The 17,581-nt window shown below is 45.2% G+C and overlaps 1 protein-coding gene across 1 annotated transcript in view; it reads right to left on the bottom strand.

The window, feature by feature from the left end:
• Positions 1-950: 950 nt before the first annotated feature.
• The window catches only part of Cog3 (conserved oligomeric Golgi complex subunit 3), a 47,079-nt gene continuing 30,448 nt past the window's right edge, over positions 951-17,581 (bottom strand). Inside the window, exons 13-19 of the mRNA XM_077698335.1 lie at positions 14,792-14,877; positions 12,922-13,011; positions 10,389-10,509; positions 9,301-9,383; positions 6,445-6,579; positions 4,392-4,598; positions 951-1,267 (exon numbers count right to left, since the gene is read on the bottom strand). Of these exons, the coding sequence (XP_077554461.1) occupies positions 1,115-1,267; positions 4,392-4,598; positions 6,445-6,579; positions 9,301-9,383; positions 10,389-10,509; positions 12,922-13,011; positions 14,792-14,877 (875 nt within the window). The 3' untranslated portion in view covers positions 951-1,114. The remainder of the gene's footprint in view (positions 1,268-4,391; positions 4,599-6,444; positions 6,580-9,300; positions 9,384-10,388; positions 10,510-12,921; positions 13,012-14,791; positions 14,878-17,581) is intronic.

Here is a 17,581-nt window from a genome sequence, read left to right on the forward strand (position 1 = left end):
AATTATGTTATAATTTCTAGGGATGGGCGAATATTCGGTATTGTCGAATATTCGATTGAATAGCTCTCTATTCGTTATTCGCTTCGATCCGAATGCAGGTATTCGATATTTTCGAATTATTCGATGCTCCCGAATAGGCAGCTAAAAGCCAAGCTTTTCGGTCAAGCTTTCCGAGAGTTACCCCAGGCTTGGCTCAAGACCCACCGACGCGGACATTTCTATTATCAGTGCCGGCACTGCCGAGTTGCTGCCTTGCCTAGAGGTTCGACGAAGCTCTCGGCCGCCAGCACACTTAAGTTAAAAAAAAAAAGGCGGCACTGAAACGACACCGCTCCGAACATAGCGGCACGAAGCCAGCAGACTTGTGCAGGCCGCCATTTTGAATAGGCATGCCGCCATTTTGAATAGGCTCGCACAGCGCGGCAGTACGCCGCACTAAGCGAGCCTATTCAAAATGGCGGCCAGCCACTTGCGCTTTGCTTGGCTACGGCCGAGGATACTAGTGGCTACAATACTTCTTTTTTTTAGCGGAGCTTCTAGGCGGCGCTTAAACTTGTGAATGAGCAGCCGGCGGAAACTGCTGCACCTAGAGCATGTGACGCAACAGGCATTTCTTCATGAAAACTTGTGAATACAGCAAAGGAAAGCTGTGTGTAAGATTTTGCAATAAATGTTCAACTGGTAATAGTTTTACACAATGCTTGCCTACGTGAGTTCTAATTATTAGAAAAAAAATGTGTACATTAGTCAGGTCACAAGTTGCTCATTTGTCTTTGTGATTTGCAATGTGCACTATTCGAACTATTCGATTCGAAATTATTCGACCAAATCACTATTCGCTTCGAATTCGCTTCGAACCTCAAAATCTATATTCGCCCATCCCTAATAATTTCAGTGTGATTTTAAGTATCTCAATTAGCTGAATGCTGTACATGTAGATGCTACTCTAGTTCAGTGACTTCCAAACAAGCAGTTTCCTTTGTATGTAAGAATTGACATTAGTAATGCCTTGTTCTTGCCAATGGCGTGGCCAAACCATCAAAGGATGGAGGGTCAATCGAGCTTGTAGTATTATTATTAATTATTGCTATCATTATTATTATACTGCGTATGTTCATGCTGAGCGCAGGCAGCCTGAACAAAGCCACTGTTCACGTGGCCCACTTGCCTGTTCCACAGACGGACAGGCAATGATCTGCTGGTCCTCTTCGGAGTAGCTTGACTTGACGATCTGGTTCATGTTCTCATAGGCAGCCAACACCTTTGTCTGCAAAACAGCAAGCAGAGTGCCATTCGCTCATTTAGCCAAAGTATGGGAGAGAAGTGGACTCAATAGTTGACGGCGCAGTAAAATTTTGTTATCACCTGAGCTCTGTCGATTAAAAATTTTGACCCGCCTTTGTCCTATATCACACCACCATAGTCTTTATCCCAACGTGTTAAAAACAGGGTGCCGAACAAAAAGAAAAAAGAAAATACTGGAACTGAACCAGTAAATTGGTGCAAGCAGAACCTCACCAATAATTTTTTGGCACGGTGAAGCTAAACGAACAAAAAAAAAAAAAAAAAAGCAAAGAAAGAAAGAAAAGAAGAGAAAGGTACCAATTCATGATGGAACAGTTCAGAGATGCGCGCTTGATAATGCAGGGTCAATGCCATTGGTGCCTTTCTCTATCACCTACCATCAAACTCATAATCGCTCACACATTTTTCCCCATCCAATCAACTACAAGCATATAAGAATTCTATTCTCAGCCAAAACACGGGCACAGGGGTGTTACAAGATGATGGCATCCTTCAAGCCACACGTAATTGAACGGTTCTGCTGAAGGTGGCCAAGGAAACGGCACAAATAGTTGACTGATTGCAGCTACAGGTGACTGCAGCGCCTCTCACTGTTTTCAATACCTACAAGTTTTTCAGGCATTTCAAAAGTCCTTCAGGCATTTCAAAAGTGCAAGCAGAAGCGAATGCCACTTCTCGTCTGCACGTCACATGTTTGCATGCTTGAAATGCTTCCTGCAGTTCACGCTTATTGTTCATGCAAACATCGACATAACAGAACAAACTGAGATTCACTGAATATACGTTGTTCCCAATCTGTTATTTGACTGCATCATTTATGCGTCTTTAGCCAATTGCAATTTTTGCATTACCCGGCATGGATAAAATTCACTATTGCACTCTCCTCTTCTAATTCTGCACTATGACCCGCCGCGGTGGCTCAGTGGCTAAGGCGTTGCGCTGCTGAGCACGAGGTTGCGGGTTCGATTCCCGGCTGCGGCGGCCGCTTTTCTGATGGAGGCGAAAAGCAAAAACGCCCGTGTGTACGAGATTTCGGCGCACGTTAAAGATCCCCAGGTGGTCAAAATTAATCCGGAGCCCTCCACTACGGCGCGCCTCATCGCCTGCGTTGCGTCGGCGCGTTAAACCCTACAATCTATCTATCTAATTCTGCACTATTTCGCACACTGTGTGTGTTAGCATTGAAGAAATAATGGCATGCACAGCGCATAAATTTAAAATATCACAAGCATCACATTATAGTACCGTAGAGTCTGGTTAAGACAAACTCTGGTACGATGAACTCATGGTTAAGACAAACAGCACTTTTGCTCTCTTGTAACATCCCCAATGCAAAAAACCTGCACTTAAGATGAATTTCTGGCAAAAACGAACAAATTTTCACGGTCCCTTCGAGTTAGTCTAACGGGAGCCTATTGTAGATGGAGCTTCCTTATAGAATATGCTCCTTTGGAAGGGCCATGCTAGCATAAAAAAGGGCAATTCTGGTGCAGCCTTGGTTAGGTAGAACTTTTTTAATTTGCTATAAGATTCAAGTTCAGCTTTTACTGTCAGGGTATCACTTTCAAGGGTGCCTCTCCACTGTCAAGTCTAGTCCACAGCTTCCTGTGGAAGCATCAGGGACCAAAATGGCAGTTTCTGAGTGAGCAAGGAAAGAAGCAAGCAAGTTGGCATTTGTAGCATGAGCCTCATGGATTCTACAAATTTTTGGGAATCCCCTAATGATGTTATTTGTTGCACCCTTCAGACTTAACCAGCAAGAAATTGATCTCGCTACTTTCGGCCAATCCCACCTCTACAAGTATGCCAGTGCGGCCCAGGGGCAACATTGGCATGCGACAGCGGTGTCACTGTTTCATTATAGTAGTCGCGGCAAAATGTACAAACCATGAAGAATTATATGATGCAAAGTTAGGGGTGCGATCATTACGCGAGGTAAGTTTTCGCGAGGTAAGAAGTAAGTTTCGGGAAAAAGTTTCAGCGCAGAAAACGCAAGTTGCAAGTCGGAATGTTTACGATAAGTCTCATGATCGTAATAAACATAACAAATAAAAACATAATAAAAACTCCACTGACCACCGAATGAGACCGAGTGATGCAAAATGCAGTGTTTTCATTATGGAATGAGCAGGAATTAGGGAATTACGGAATGGTCCGGAACGAGTTTGCTGTGAGGTGAGAACAGGTTGACCAATAAGTGGCTGCTGCTGCCAAATCAAGACACGGCTGCCAACACAGCAAGCCGAGCGCGTTTTTTTATATGTTTTATGAGTACATTATGTGCATTTAGTGAGAGTTTTTTCCGCACCAATAATGAACTCACGCTTGCCGATATCGCTAATATCATCAAGTCCACGGCAATAACGTAGCCATGTCTGCTTTGAAAGAGGAGGAAACTAACATAAGCATGACCAGCGCCATCTAGACTTGGCGCACATACGACATATGGCTGCGGCAAGTTCAGGGTGCGATCATTACGCGGGAAATAAAAAAAAATCGTATTTTAACGAGGAACTTCAGGGGTGCGATCATTACGCAAGTGCGATCATTATGCGAGTAAATACGGTACTCGCAAAAGCACCTCCATTTTTTCAGATATGAGCTAAATGCATGCACTCATGTAGGCACATAAATTTCAAGATTGGTTCAGCGCTTCTATACAGGCATGTCACCTATAAAAGGAAAAAAGGCGAGGAGAGAGAGAAAACAAGGAGGCTAATGCTGTGAAAAGGTGTGGAGGCAAGAACAAACTTTCCAGCCTGCGAGTTCGCCCAGCTCTCCCAAATGACGTCTCTGAGTGGAGACAGCGAGCGAGTGAATGCACGCACAAAAATTTCAACATGGGTTCAGTACTTCTATAAGTGCATTTCCTCCATAAAAAAAAGAAAAGGAAGAGAGAGAGGGAGAGAGAGAAAGAGGAAACACGAAGGCTGGTGCTTTTCAATAAGGGTTTGCAGGAGAGGAGAGGCTTTCGAGCAGCCTGTGAGGTCGCCCAACTCTGCCAATTAACGTCTCTGAACAGAGACGGCGAGTGAGTGAGCAAGTGAGTGTTCCCCCCAACCCCACTTCTTCCTGTGGGTCCGTACCTTGATGGGCCTGAAGAGGATCTGCTCGGTGTCCCGGTTGGCCAAGTAGAGGGCCATGCTCCTGGCCAAGCTGGTCAGACTGCTCCGCAGGTGCCGATAGGCGCTGCTCACCACCGCAGCCACCGCATCTGGGGACGCAAAAGGCTGGTTCCGCAGGGACACCGTCCGCGTTGGCTCCTGCTGCTTCACCTGCAGGATCAGGTTGGCCTGCAAGCAAGGAGAGAGGAAACGCGCATCCCCCCATTAGGCCGTGCTTGGGTTTGTATCGAAGCCGGTATGACGCACTCCTGGCTTCAAGTAGAGGTGTCTGCACGTCACAATTGTTCCCTATCTGCCAGAAACACTGCACTCTACAGTAGTGCAAACTACTCAGCTTCTTTCTAACGACTGAGTTTTCTTACGGGGCCCCCGTGCAAAAGCCCTCTCTCCCCTGTAGCAATAAAATGTCAGTCGCAAGGACTTTTGTGCTTGTGCAATTAGCCTGGATAACGTGCTACAAGTAGCGAAGAGGGAAAAAAAAAGAAAAAGAACTATTACTGCAAAAAAGTCACGTCCGGATGTGGGAAAGATATTTAGGTCTCTGAACCAGTGGCACAATACTAACGTGCTCCTTACTGGCTTTTGGCAATGAACAAGTGGCGGGGAACAGGCCGTGAAGTCTCAAAACAAGCCCAAAATGTGGCCCAAGAAGTTGTGCAGCATCTCTCGTTTGATAATCCCGTGCGTACAAAAGTTACATGGATACCACGAGCAATGTACTGCCAGGGCATCCTGACCAATCTTCCTTACGGGCACGTTACAGTTCAGTAAGACTCAAAAGGAAAAAGCGCACAGCGATTGCACAAATGAAGTTGCGCGATTTCTTGCCAATGTTGCGGTGTGGTTCAACGGCATATTAAGCCTTTCTGGAATGCACGAAATCCCGGCAATGTCATTTCCGCAATCCCCCTAAACTGGCAAAAAAGTAAAGAATTTAATTACCGTAAAAACCCGCGTATAATACGAACCCGCGTATAATACGAGGTGTAATTCGGGGACATCAAAATCAGAAAAAAAGTTTTCATCCGCATATAATGCGAGGTAAAGAGCACATAAAACATTTATTTGCACTGCAGTTACCGTTCAGTCTTTGTCAGTTTTCGCTGGCACCGTCTCCCGACGTCCGTTTAGTCATCGTCAGGGTCGCTGCCGCTGTCTGCTGAAGTCGCCTTGTCGGAAATGTCTTCCCACAGAAAGTGGTCCTCAGTGCTATCAAGGGCGTTCGAGATGCCGCATTTCTTAAAAGAGCGACTGACGAGCTCCTCTGGAATGCTGGCCCACGCATCCGCGATCCAGCCACAAAGCACCGCTGGAGAAACCCGCGTCAGCCATTCGGTAGCTGTCACTTACGGGTATCCTGTCCTCATCCACTCTTGGTAGCAGGACCCGATGCAGTCTTTGAGAGGCTTGTTGATGCAAATGTCTAGCGGTTGCAGCTGCTGGGATGCCATTCCTCCTGGCATGACAATGAGTTCGGTGCGGGGTTCGTGCAACAACTTCTTCACGGAATCGGCCAGGTGGCAGCGAAAGGCGTCCAACACGAGCACTGACGGGAATCCCCAACAGTGCTCCAGGCCGCCGACACCACACAAACTTTATCCAGTCAAGCACCAGTTGCTTTCTCCACCCACGAATGCTGCCTTCGGTAACGCCGAACTGCCGTCCTGCAGCGCAATTTCTGATGGTCTCGGCACATAAAATAACTTTTCTTTTAATTGCCGCCGAATACTGTTTTAGTGCACCCGACATCTTGATAGACTTGCGGTGAACGTGCCGAGATCCTTCGCATAGTCAAAACAATCAAAATGGCGCCGGCTGAGAGAAGCAGCAGCCAGCTAACGCCACAGCAAGATGGTGCTCCCTCCGCTGAAACCGAAAGTGCAAATTCTCGGGGGAAAACTTTGGGATCCACATATAATACGAGGCACAAATTTAACAGAGTAAAATTTGGAAAAAAACCTCGTATTATACGCGGGTTTTTACGGTAACGAGGCGTTGTCTCTGTTCCCCCCACCTTGTCCAGGAACCCTTGAAGTGGTCCCACCAGCATCCGGGCCGTATTGCCGATGAACTCCTCGCACAGGGCCTTCAGCTGGTTGTCCACGGCCTTCTTGGAGTCAATCAGGTTCTCCTTGATGGACAGCGAGCCCTGGTACAAACAGGGAAAGAGAGAGATACAAGTGTGAAGCAAGTCACTTACACCAGTCTACATCACTTTGCACGCTTCTTACACAAGCACACATCCCTGGTTTGGTTTGGATCACGGTGTAAGATATAGTTTTAGGTGAGGACACACCTGGCGAAACAAACGTTTCTTCTTCGTTTTAATAAAGTCGCAAAACAGACACCGCTGACGGCAGCGCCCTCCACCGCGAGAGAAAAGAAGCTGCTCGAGCGCCAGCTACTCGGAGGCGTTTGGATCTTTTCGGCACCTCGTCGGGCTTTCTCGGCAGCTTTCGTAAGCGGTCGTCTGCTGGCCACGGCTTGGCCGACTCCGGCGGTGGAGCAGACGATAATTTGCCGTGCGACATTTCGTGCTTGTCGCTTTGCGAGTAGTTACTCTTCCATCCTGTTTTGTGCAGGTGCTTCGGGACGCCAGCGTTTAAACAAGTTATGTAGCGTTAAACTGACGGGCCTTCTCGGCAGCTTTCGTAAGCAGTCGTCTGCTCGCCGCGGCCTGGCCGACTCCGGCGGAGGAGCAGACGATAATTGGCCGTGCGTCATTTCGGGCTTTTCGCATTGCGTGTAGCTGCTTTTGGAACCTGTTTTCTGCAGGCGCTTCTGGAAAGAAGGCTTTCTTGTTTCTAGAGAATATTGTTTTGTTGGTTCCTGCTTCGACGCGTAAACAATATGTTTTATATATGTTGTGGATAACATGGGCTTTAACTTATTTTTAACTCGCCGGCCTCATCAACATGACCGCTCCCCATCGCTTCCGTTGCGCACTTCACGATTTCTCATCCATTTCCACCGAGAACGCCGTGGAAAGTACGTTACTAGAACACGAGCATCAACAGGTTCATCAATGTTGGGTGCTCCCGTTGTGATCGCGACTTCTGTCCGTTTTCGTCCACGTCCTTGCGCTGGAAGCGTGTGCAAAACAACGTTGCGTTAAGCGCTAATTATGCGGTGGCCGACGATTCGTCCTAGTTCTAGGAAACAGCAAAAACACCATTACACAGTAAATAATTCGGTTTCGCGCGCAATATAGATCTACAAGCGATCGCAACGAAAACAGGCTCGGTAAGAAAGCAGACGATCCCGAATGGCCACCCCGCAAGCTTGATTCAAAAGGTGCGCGTGCTGACGATTTTGCTTTGCCACTGCCGGTCATCGGAAATTGTTCGGCGGAGCGATGCAAACAGATGTGAAGCGGCCAGTTTGCGGTCCCAATACTCGGAAACAGCCAGAATAACACCGCTTTACACACATGTTTCTGGCTTCAATGCGAATGGATAGTCGCCGGTAGCGCCGTCTGGTGGAGCGGCGTGAAGACTAGAAGCTTGTGAAGTTCGGAGTTCTGCCACCAGATGACCTTCCCATCGAAGGTCCACTTGCGGCGCCCGCGGCGGCACCAACTCTATTTAACAGCTTTTTGGAGCGCTGTGTCCACACCTAAAACTATATCTTACACCGTGGTTTGGATACTAAGGCAGCTAATGATAACTTGAGGCACCAGATACTAAGAAGGGAGGAAAAGGTAAGAATGTTGAAACATGTGGCGACTTTGCTGTTTCCAACAATGCATAACTGTTGCTGTTTCCAACAATGAGACAATCCAAAACAATCCGAACCAACGGATTGGTTCGGATTGCCAATTCGGATTGTCAAAATGAGACAATCCGAAGGGTCGTAGACCGCCAGGGTGGTTCTTCTGTCACATGTAAAGTTTTACGGACATCTTGGCAGGCGGGAGGGGATGAAAGATGAAACAACCACAGTGAAGAAAAAATTTAGACAAAAGAGGAGAAAAGGGGGAAAGGGTGAAGGTATTGTGGAGCCTTGCAGAGCCTGAACAGTCACAACATGCTCAGAAGACTGCGATGTTCTGTTACCTGTTTCCTAATACCTGTCAACGTCTGCTTGTGCATCTAGCTCGCTTATGGGAATCTTCAAAGGAGGAACACAGGTATACATCAAAGCAACTTTTGCAACAGCAATTATGACAAACCTGGTACTTTAAGCGTGCTGGAAAGTCCTCCACTGAAAGTGACACTGCATACGTGGTACCTTTTATCGCACTTTGGCCGTTTTTTAAATTTTGCAGGCCAACAATTGTTCACGGAATTATGAACACAAAGCACAGATTTGTTTATATCTAGGTGATGCGAGGGAAAATGTGACATCTGCCTGAATGTAGCCGCCCGGCTACAAAGAAAAGCTGTGCAGTTTTCTCAAATTTTTCTTTGCAGGATCTTACTCCACCTCGGGGACTTCCCCTAAATCTGGCCAATTAATATCTAGATGGTAAAAAAGTGAAACTCCGCAACAACGTGTAAGCTTTTGTCCTAGACATAGCAGCAGGTGAATTTTGCACAATCACTCTCCAAACAATGCAATACACATTAGTGGAGTAGGCAATAAAGTATAAATGCGGGTCACTGCCTTTTGTTTTAATTTTTGTTCGTTTTATAGATTGCTAGAGCATTGCTTTGGGCAAACTCAGGATTTCTGCTGTCAAATTTTATGGCCCACGTGTCTTGAAACACTTGCTAGTCTATGACATCGAATAGTAGCTTTTTTCACACTGTCTGCTTTTGACATTACTATATGCAGCCTGGTTTTCCAACACTAACAAGTAAGCCAAAGCCTTACACTGTTCTTCAAAAACAGTAAAAAAAAGGCTTCACAGAGTTGTTGAATAGCTCACCTCGAGGACAAACTCCAAAAGTGCGTTGTTCGTTCCCAGTGAAAACAGCCTGGACTTTTTGTTGTACAAACTAAGGGCAGCATCTGCAACAAAGAGACAAAGTTGACCAGTTTAATCATCAATACAAATAAAATACTATGCCCACTGCATTTCTTTTGCATTACACGGTTGCTTATATAATTTGTTTCATAAAGAAAAGTGAAGTACGTAATATAACAGAATTTTATGCCTCTGGGCTTTCGCATTTGTTTGATTCGTAGAGGTGTATGAATACCGGAAACCTTTGATATTTCCTGGATAGCATTTGCTATTAGCGATGAGAATGTTTTGAATATTTGAAATTTAAAGATAATAAAAGAATGAAAATTTGCTCTGCTGCATGGCATGCTTTCTTTTTTTTTCTTTTCTAACTGTCTGGAGGGATTGCAACTGACCAAAGTGTCTCTGTACTAAAACGAGTGTTTGGGAACTCACAATTCCTGATGACAATGCCTGGCAAGTCTTTTACTTCATATACTTGCCATCTTGTCATAACATTACATTTTTAATATAGAATTTTTTTTGTAATTTTTTCACATCAAGCATTAAGATGTGAACACGCAGGTTCGCGTAATTTCCCACCTTCCGAATTATCTTTTTCATAGCTTTGCTTGAAGCTGCATAATGTAAAAACATTCATATTCCTAAACATTTAGTCCCGATTTGCATTCAGTTTTTGTTATTCATATCTGAGTAAGTCAAAAAAGGAATTTGTTATTGATTTCCTAAATTTATGGCAGCAATGATAGGAACAGAAACACGTACACAAGCACCCACACCCAAATAAAACTTTCAATAGAGAAGTGTGTCACAATATGGCCCCGTGTTCGTGAACCTGGGAGGGTAGGGGTACCCTCCAGCCGAGAGACGACATGCAGCGTGCTGGTGGTGAAGGTGACTGACCGCGAGCAGCCGTGCTCGGCGGTGTTTATTGGTCAGCCACCCACAATGTTGCCCACCGAGCCTGGTGGGGCCACTGAACTTAGCGGCCAATGAATATCAGGGTTTGGGGGGCGCCACACACATGTCACAAAGTGCAAAGCCCGTACCTCTAATCCTCGCGAAATCCAGCGATGTCTCCTTGATGGCGAAGTCAATTTGGAAGGGGGCAATTTGTTCCCGCAGAATGAGCAAGTGCTTGATCTGGAACAGCTCTCCGTCTAATGTCGTCTGCAAAAGCAAATCAAAAGGGAAGTCGGTCAGAAAACAAAAGCAAAAAAAGAACAGTTCTGGAACAACAACCTGAAAAGGACAGAGAAATATAATAAATAAATAAATAAATAAATAAATAAATAAACAAAATAAAACGCTAAGCCAAATTACCTAACATTTACACTGTTTACAACACCAATTTTAAGGGGGACCTGGCAAGTCAAACTATCTTTGTTATTTATGGACAAAATCTAATCAAATTTGCATCATTTATGTAGCTAACTACCCTAATAACAAAACTGAAATCAGTTTAAAAATATCTCCTATACCTTATGAGTCATGACACTAATTATCTTCTCAAAGTCATGCAATTAACTAGTTAGGCAAGAACTGGACAAAATTTTTGTCAGTGTGATCAGGAAGGTCTACAGTGTAGACCATTTATAACATAACCGCTTATAGTGCGGGACCGGATATAACGCAGGTTTTTGCGACCACCGGCTTGCCTCCCATAGAACTCAATGCATAAGCATACCGCTTAAGATGCGGTTCGCCGAAGCACAATACCGTTTATAGTGCGGTTTTTCGGCGGGTCTGCTGATCGACCGGCGCAGCTGAGGCATCGTTTTAGGGTAGCAAAAGAAAGAAAAAAAAAAAAAGGGTGAAATCGGCCATCTGACGCAGCGTGCACCCCTTGCCCTCCTCTAACGTAGACACCCAAAGAAAAAAAATTGGCACCCTTTAGTTCGTGCGTGCCTGATAACCACAACTGACCTTGCTTGATGCATTTCGTAAGATAGCGACAGTCTCCCCATCCGCGCGGGGCAAGTTGATTTTATTAGTCGTGAACCGCATGGCCCGTTTTCGCGCACGAATCGTGCACATCAGCGTTGCGTGTTTTTTTTTTTTTTTTTTTTTCCGTGCTCGTGTCGACGATTCCGCGCTCGCGGTGGCTTCTTCGCGTGGCAGTGGGAGAAGCCTGACGACTTGCACCAATGGGGAGACGCGTACGTAATGGCGGGAGATTCGAAGCGCTCCGAGCCGGCTAGCCGCGCCAGAGATGTTTAGGCTTACCACCGCGGTATTTTTTGATGGGCGCTTTCACAAGCAGCGTGGATGGCAGTTTATATTCCACTTTTCGCCCACATTATTAGCTCCTTTCTTGCATGAGCATCTTCGCTTGCGCCCCGTGCGGCATTTCAGCGAGCGGTTAGAAGCGGTCGCTGGAACTTACTGGAACTGCCTGCACCGCTTCACGGCCAGTGCCGACGCCATGTTGCCGCCTTTTACTGCGCCGCTCACACCACACCAGTTGTATCCGCGCTGGCGTGCACTGCACGTTTTCGCGATACCAAATCTACCACGCGGTTCACGCTTTAGAACGTTGTTGCTGATAAGCCACCGCTCTTTCCCTTTCCGAACATTCGAGCCGCGCGAAGCCGAAGATTTCCACCACCAGTACGTTGCGCTGATAAGCAGCCGCCTTCGGCATCGTGAACGCAAGGTGGGGTGGTGGTGGTAAAAAACATTTTTTATGGGGTAAAAAAAAAAAAAAAAAATCCCGCTGGCGTTCTTATCACGTCTTGCGGCATCTGTTCATAGATGCTAAAAACGCAGCCATGGTCTCAAAACAAACACAACGGAAGTTAAAGCCGCGCTCGCCGTTTGTGAGACTGCGCTTTTGCCCTGCAGCAGCGGCCGATGTTAAAAATAACACGAAATATAGACCGTGCCTTCGTTTTTAAGTGCTGTGCGTTTGAGTGATGATAAATATAGGTTCACTTGAGAGATAGGTGGCGATGTGGTTGAATTCGCGCGTTTTGGTTATAGTGCGGTACCGCTTATAGTGCGGATTTTTGCGGCTCCCGCGACATACGTTATAAGCGGTCTACACTGTATTTTGAGAAGCTATTAATTTATTGCTTTATTTCCTTTAGGTATCTACAAAGCAAGAGAAAAGATTCACTTTCTTTTTGACATGAAATTAGTTGATTTCAGAAAAAGGTGAAACTTTTCTTGTTGCTTTTGATACCTAAAGGACATAATGCAATAATCTAACAGCTTCCTTGCACAGAACAGACATCCTTGATGCAATAATCTAACAGCTTCCTTGCACAGAACAGACATCCCTGATCACACTGACATAAAAATTTTGTTGACTTCTTGCTTAATTAGTTAATTATGCTGAAAGCAACTTTCAGGTAATGAGCCTTGTAACTTAAAAAGTATAGAAGGCATCTTTAAAACGATTTCACTTTTGTTGTAAGAACGGCTAGTTACATAAATTCTCCTGATATGATCACATTTTTGGTCCATAAATAAAAGACATTTTTTTGCCACGTCCCCCTTTAACAGAATGAAAAAAAAATTTAGAAAATTACGGGGCTCTAGATTAAGGCCGAGAGAAAACCGCATTGGCCCGCAACTGACCTTATTTTTCGAGATTTCCTTCCCGGCCGTGGAAAGAGAGTGGATGCACGTTGCGAGCACCTCCTGGCTCAGTCCTTGGAAAATGGTTTTCTGGAATATTTGCGAAGGAACAGGAAAGAACAGGAGCGAGCAGTTACAAAACAGGCAGGTAGCACTAAGTGAGCCCTCCATCACGGTGCATTCTGCCCAATTGCCAACACAGTGCAGAAAAAAAAAAAAACTTGTTGATTTCTCTGTTATAGAAATCGGTAGAGCACGAAAGTGAAATGTGCAGCGAAACCTGCAGCTGAGCATGATTTGCAGGTCGGCGGTTGTCTTGTGGGGGTTCTTGGCCAGCAACGTCCCGCTGGTGGGTCCCTTCGGCAAAGGTGTACCGGTGTCATTTTCGTGACGAACATGACGTCAGTAAAATCTTGGTATATCCCGGCATAAAACACTATCATGTTAAAATATAAAACCCGAAAACGAACAACCCTAAGTGCAACGTACTCTTTAGTACTAAAGGTTGCTTCCCCGCTATTAGGCCCTGTGTGCAGCGGTGCACCCTTTACAGGCCGTTGTACTGGCGCCATTTCTGTGACGGATATGACGTCAGTGAAATTTTGGTGTATTCAGGAATAAAACACTTTTGCGTTAACAAAAAAAAGTGGCGGATTCAGCCCACAAAGCAAACACAAACGACGCAATGTCAATAATGCACTGGTGACGCGAGTTTCAAACCCTGCAGTGCATAACGATAAGTGCAAGTGACAGAAAGACACTAACCTCCCTGACACCTTCTGATTAACCAGTCTTTGATAGCCCTGAGCAGCCTGCGGCCAATCCAGGGACTGCCCTCATTATAAAGATAATGCACGCACACACGTGCACACACACACAGAAAGAAAGCTTCATCTCAACTAATCAGCGCCTGCAAATCGAGGAGAACTAAACGGCACGGAGAAGTTGTGAAAGTGCTTGCAATGGCTACGTTGCATTGGTAACTGTGTAGCCCAATTGATGAGCCATAAGCACAAACAAACAACATGGTTTGTACTACATGTCACTTATTTACCCCTCTGGGTTATTGCGGTGATTGAAAATTTGAGCGGTTGAAAATACAAGCAAGCCGTGCGTGCTGCGTGGAAAAAAGTACCGCAAATTGTTTCGGCATTACACAGTGCAGCCTGATTACACAGGGGACTTGGCTTTCAAAAGAGATCAGTTCCAGCAAAGCGGCGTACATGCCATGGAAAAAGGAATCTGGATGCTATGAATGGTTTGACTGTGCAGTGTAGTAATCAATTTAATCGGTGGTATCGGGTCAAGTGGCCCGCAGTAATTAATTTCATAGCTTCAAAACCAGATTCTAATATGCACTGATAGGGACAAAACATGCATCTCAACTGCCAGGCTGAGAAGGCTCAGGCTCAGCCTGAGAAGACTGAGAAGCTGAGCATTCAAGAAACCATATACAGTGGAACCTTGATGATACCCCAAGAGAAAATGTAGCTGGTCCCAGCTGGTTTATCGTTAAATTCCAAGCTAATAACAATGAAATTGCACCATTTCGGTTGCCTGTCACTAGCCCATTGAGCCACCCGGGCTCGATGTGAGTTGACACGCGTAAACAATTTTTTTTAGCACACGTAAGTACATGCTGCCCTCCCTTTTTTCATTTTTGAAGGTCTCGAATACTTTGTCTGTCGATAGGTGGTGTTAAATCTAAAAAAAACCGCAAAGCGTGAGTGAAAAGAAATATTGCTTAAATTGTTGTTCCTGAGCAACACTGGGCATCAAAGGGTTAATGTTTCTCTATCCTTTCCTTCACAGCTCAAACAAATAGCACTGCGTTACACTGTAGAGAGAAAGCAGCCTCGACGAAACTCACGTCAAGGCAGCGGTACAACTTTGAGAGGCACACGAGGGTCCGCCGGACAGTCGGGTACCACATGCCATGAAGGTCTGCTGGGGAATCTGAGGGGAAGGGGGGGGGGGGGGGAAGAGACAAACACTGCATTGCAATATCATGGCATGGAGACAAAGAATTTGAGGCTAATTCGAAGAAATAAGTAAGAGCGCATGATGCCGACAGGTGCACAGTCAAATCTCGATGTAATGAATCACGCTGGACCACCGAAAACGATTCGTTATTTTGAAATATCGTTGTAATGAAAAACTGACAGTTATAAGCCACTGCTTAAACCTGGGAATGAAAATGACGTACGTTAGCAGTAGACGCGTTTGCAGAAGGGCAAACTCTCAAATAAAAATGTTGCGCTCACTTCAAGGCTACTTTATTTGAAGAAGTCAGTTTTATTCTCGCGCGTGCAGCACGCACGAGCTATTAGGAATGCCTCTACATATTTCACCTAGTACAACACCTCATCGGGGTACGTCACTGCACCGAGCAATGAAAGTGCGGAATTTGTTCATGTGCACTAAAACCAGGGTGTCGAACTGGAACCGAACCGAATTGGAAACCGGAACTGAACCCCAACCTGAACTGTTTTTTTAGCACGCTGAACCCGAACCGGAGCTGAACTGAAAAAATAAATAACGGTTACCAGTCATGCCGGAACGGTTCAACCCTCCGTTGCTGACATTGCACAGTCAATGCCATTCATGCCGTTTTTTCTTTCACGTGCCATCAACTTTGTACCCACTCGTGCACTTTCCCCTCCAGACAATTGAACACTATCACACTCTATATAACAACAGGGGAAATGAATGAGCACCAATGTAGCAATGGTCTGTTGCTGCTGGAAGAACGAGCGTAGTGCAAGCTGACCAAACGAAATGTCATTCTCAGCAGCTTGCAGGGGATATAAAAGAACTTTGCCCTTCCCTAGCTGCGACTTTATTAGAGCATTCAGGCTGCAGGAGTGCTCTACTGCGCAACAGCGAAAGCCCACACTTGATGTGTGCAAAATGTTTGCATTTTGTAATTTGTTTAAAAGGTCCGACTCCTGCAAATTGTTAATACTTGACAAGTGTGACTGCAGGAGCTGCTCAGTGGCTAAGCCGTCTGCTGCTGTAGTAGTAGTTTTGTCTCTTTCAGGTCTGCTTTTTTCAAAGGTGCACTTGTACTGAGTGCTCAACTCGCTACATTACTTCTACTGCTACTTGTTCCGGAGGGGAGTGCTGCTATGGACGAATTAATGAGCGTTTACCCAAAAAAAGTGCCATCTCATGCTCCGCACATGAAATTTCCCTTTCATTCTGTAACACCATAATCTGTTATAAGATTCCGCAATGTAGCATACGGAACGATGGCCAGGGGTCAGGCGGTACGATGACATACTGACTGTAATGCACACATCCGGTATAGTTATCGCAAAAAGAATTGCAGTGGTCAGAGCAATAAGGCAGTGATTAAGCGTTAACAAAAGCTTACTTTAATCAAAAGTGTGGCTAACACATTTGATAAGGTGAAAGCTAACAAATTATTCAGGGCGACCAAATAATCTAATTCATTGGTAGTATTTATGTGCCTGTTATAGGAATTTTTTTTTTTTTTTGTTACAAATATAAAAAATGTGCACCATTGGTATTAAGCGCTAGTATTTGAACGTGCCAGTACGCAGGCCTAAATTTAAGGCTTCAAATTTAGCGTGATTGGCGATTCCATAGCAACGATTGCGATTTCATCAAAAAAGGAAAGGGCAGAAAATATATCCCACCGTCATATCTCTTGGCAGTGGCTTTATGAATAGTCGCTAGGACAACATAAAATCTGGGCGAGAAAGTACATGGTAAATCGTCGCCACTTCATCTGTTTTTCTAATATCTCATAATTGTTTAAAGTTTGCTTTGCAATTGCGCCACTGCCCTTGGGGAACAGCAGCATTTTGAATTTTCGTTTGTATTTTTATTTGACTGCCGTGTTAAACTACTAAATGTTTTTTTCTAATTTAAGTGGTAATTCAACTCATCGAACCGGTTTGCGAACCGGTTCGGTACGTGATTCTGTCAAACCGGAATGAAATAATTTCGCCTGAATCAGAACCGTAACTGAACTGGTATTTTTACGGTTCGACACACTGACTAAAACATCAATGTTCGACACGATCTCATCTTCTGTCTTCGGTGAACCACAGCTGTCTTTCTTTCGCGTCGTCATAGTCCTTAAAAATGATGACTGCCCTCGCTTCTTCTTTGCTTTGTCGCTAGCTGCATTCATCTTTAGATTTTACACTAACTTCGGCGCAAAATCACCTACAAAAAAGAAACGCCTGCCCGCACACGTGATTATCGTGAAGAACAACCGACCGGCCACCGTCACCCAATAGGATGCGAGAGAAAAGAGGCAAATGCGGCTAGGCCTGCTAAGTTACTGCACCTTAGGCCACAGCTTTGTAGTGATGCTAGGTGTTGGCGCTCAACATGGGGATGATGATAGCTACTGCACTCAGGGAATGCACAGAGAAATGGTGGTTTCTGTTTCACGTGAGAGTTGCGACACTGTTACTTTTAGTCGAATTCGTAATACTGATGTTCCTCGATTATAATGGGGAAAATAAATTACGTGCATTGTTCGAAATAAGCGCTACAGCAAAACCTCGTTACAGGAGACACTCGAGGGAACCAAAAATTGTGTCTCTTGTAACCAAGGTGTCTTGTATGCAATGCTGCTAGCAAGGCGAACATAGGAAAACCAAACAAACCGCCTTCATTCAAA

This window comes from Haemaphysalis longicornis, unplaced genomic scaffold (assembly GCF_048455015.1).
Source record: "Haemaphysalis longicornis isolate Haplotype H1 unplaced genomic scaffold, Haemaphysalis longicornis Haplotype H1 scaffold_2, whole genome shotgun sequence".
Lineage (NCBI taxonomy): Eukaryota > Metazoa > Arthropoda > Arachnida > Ixodida > Ixodidae > Haemaphysalis > Haemaphysalis longicornis.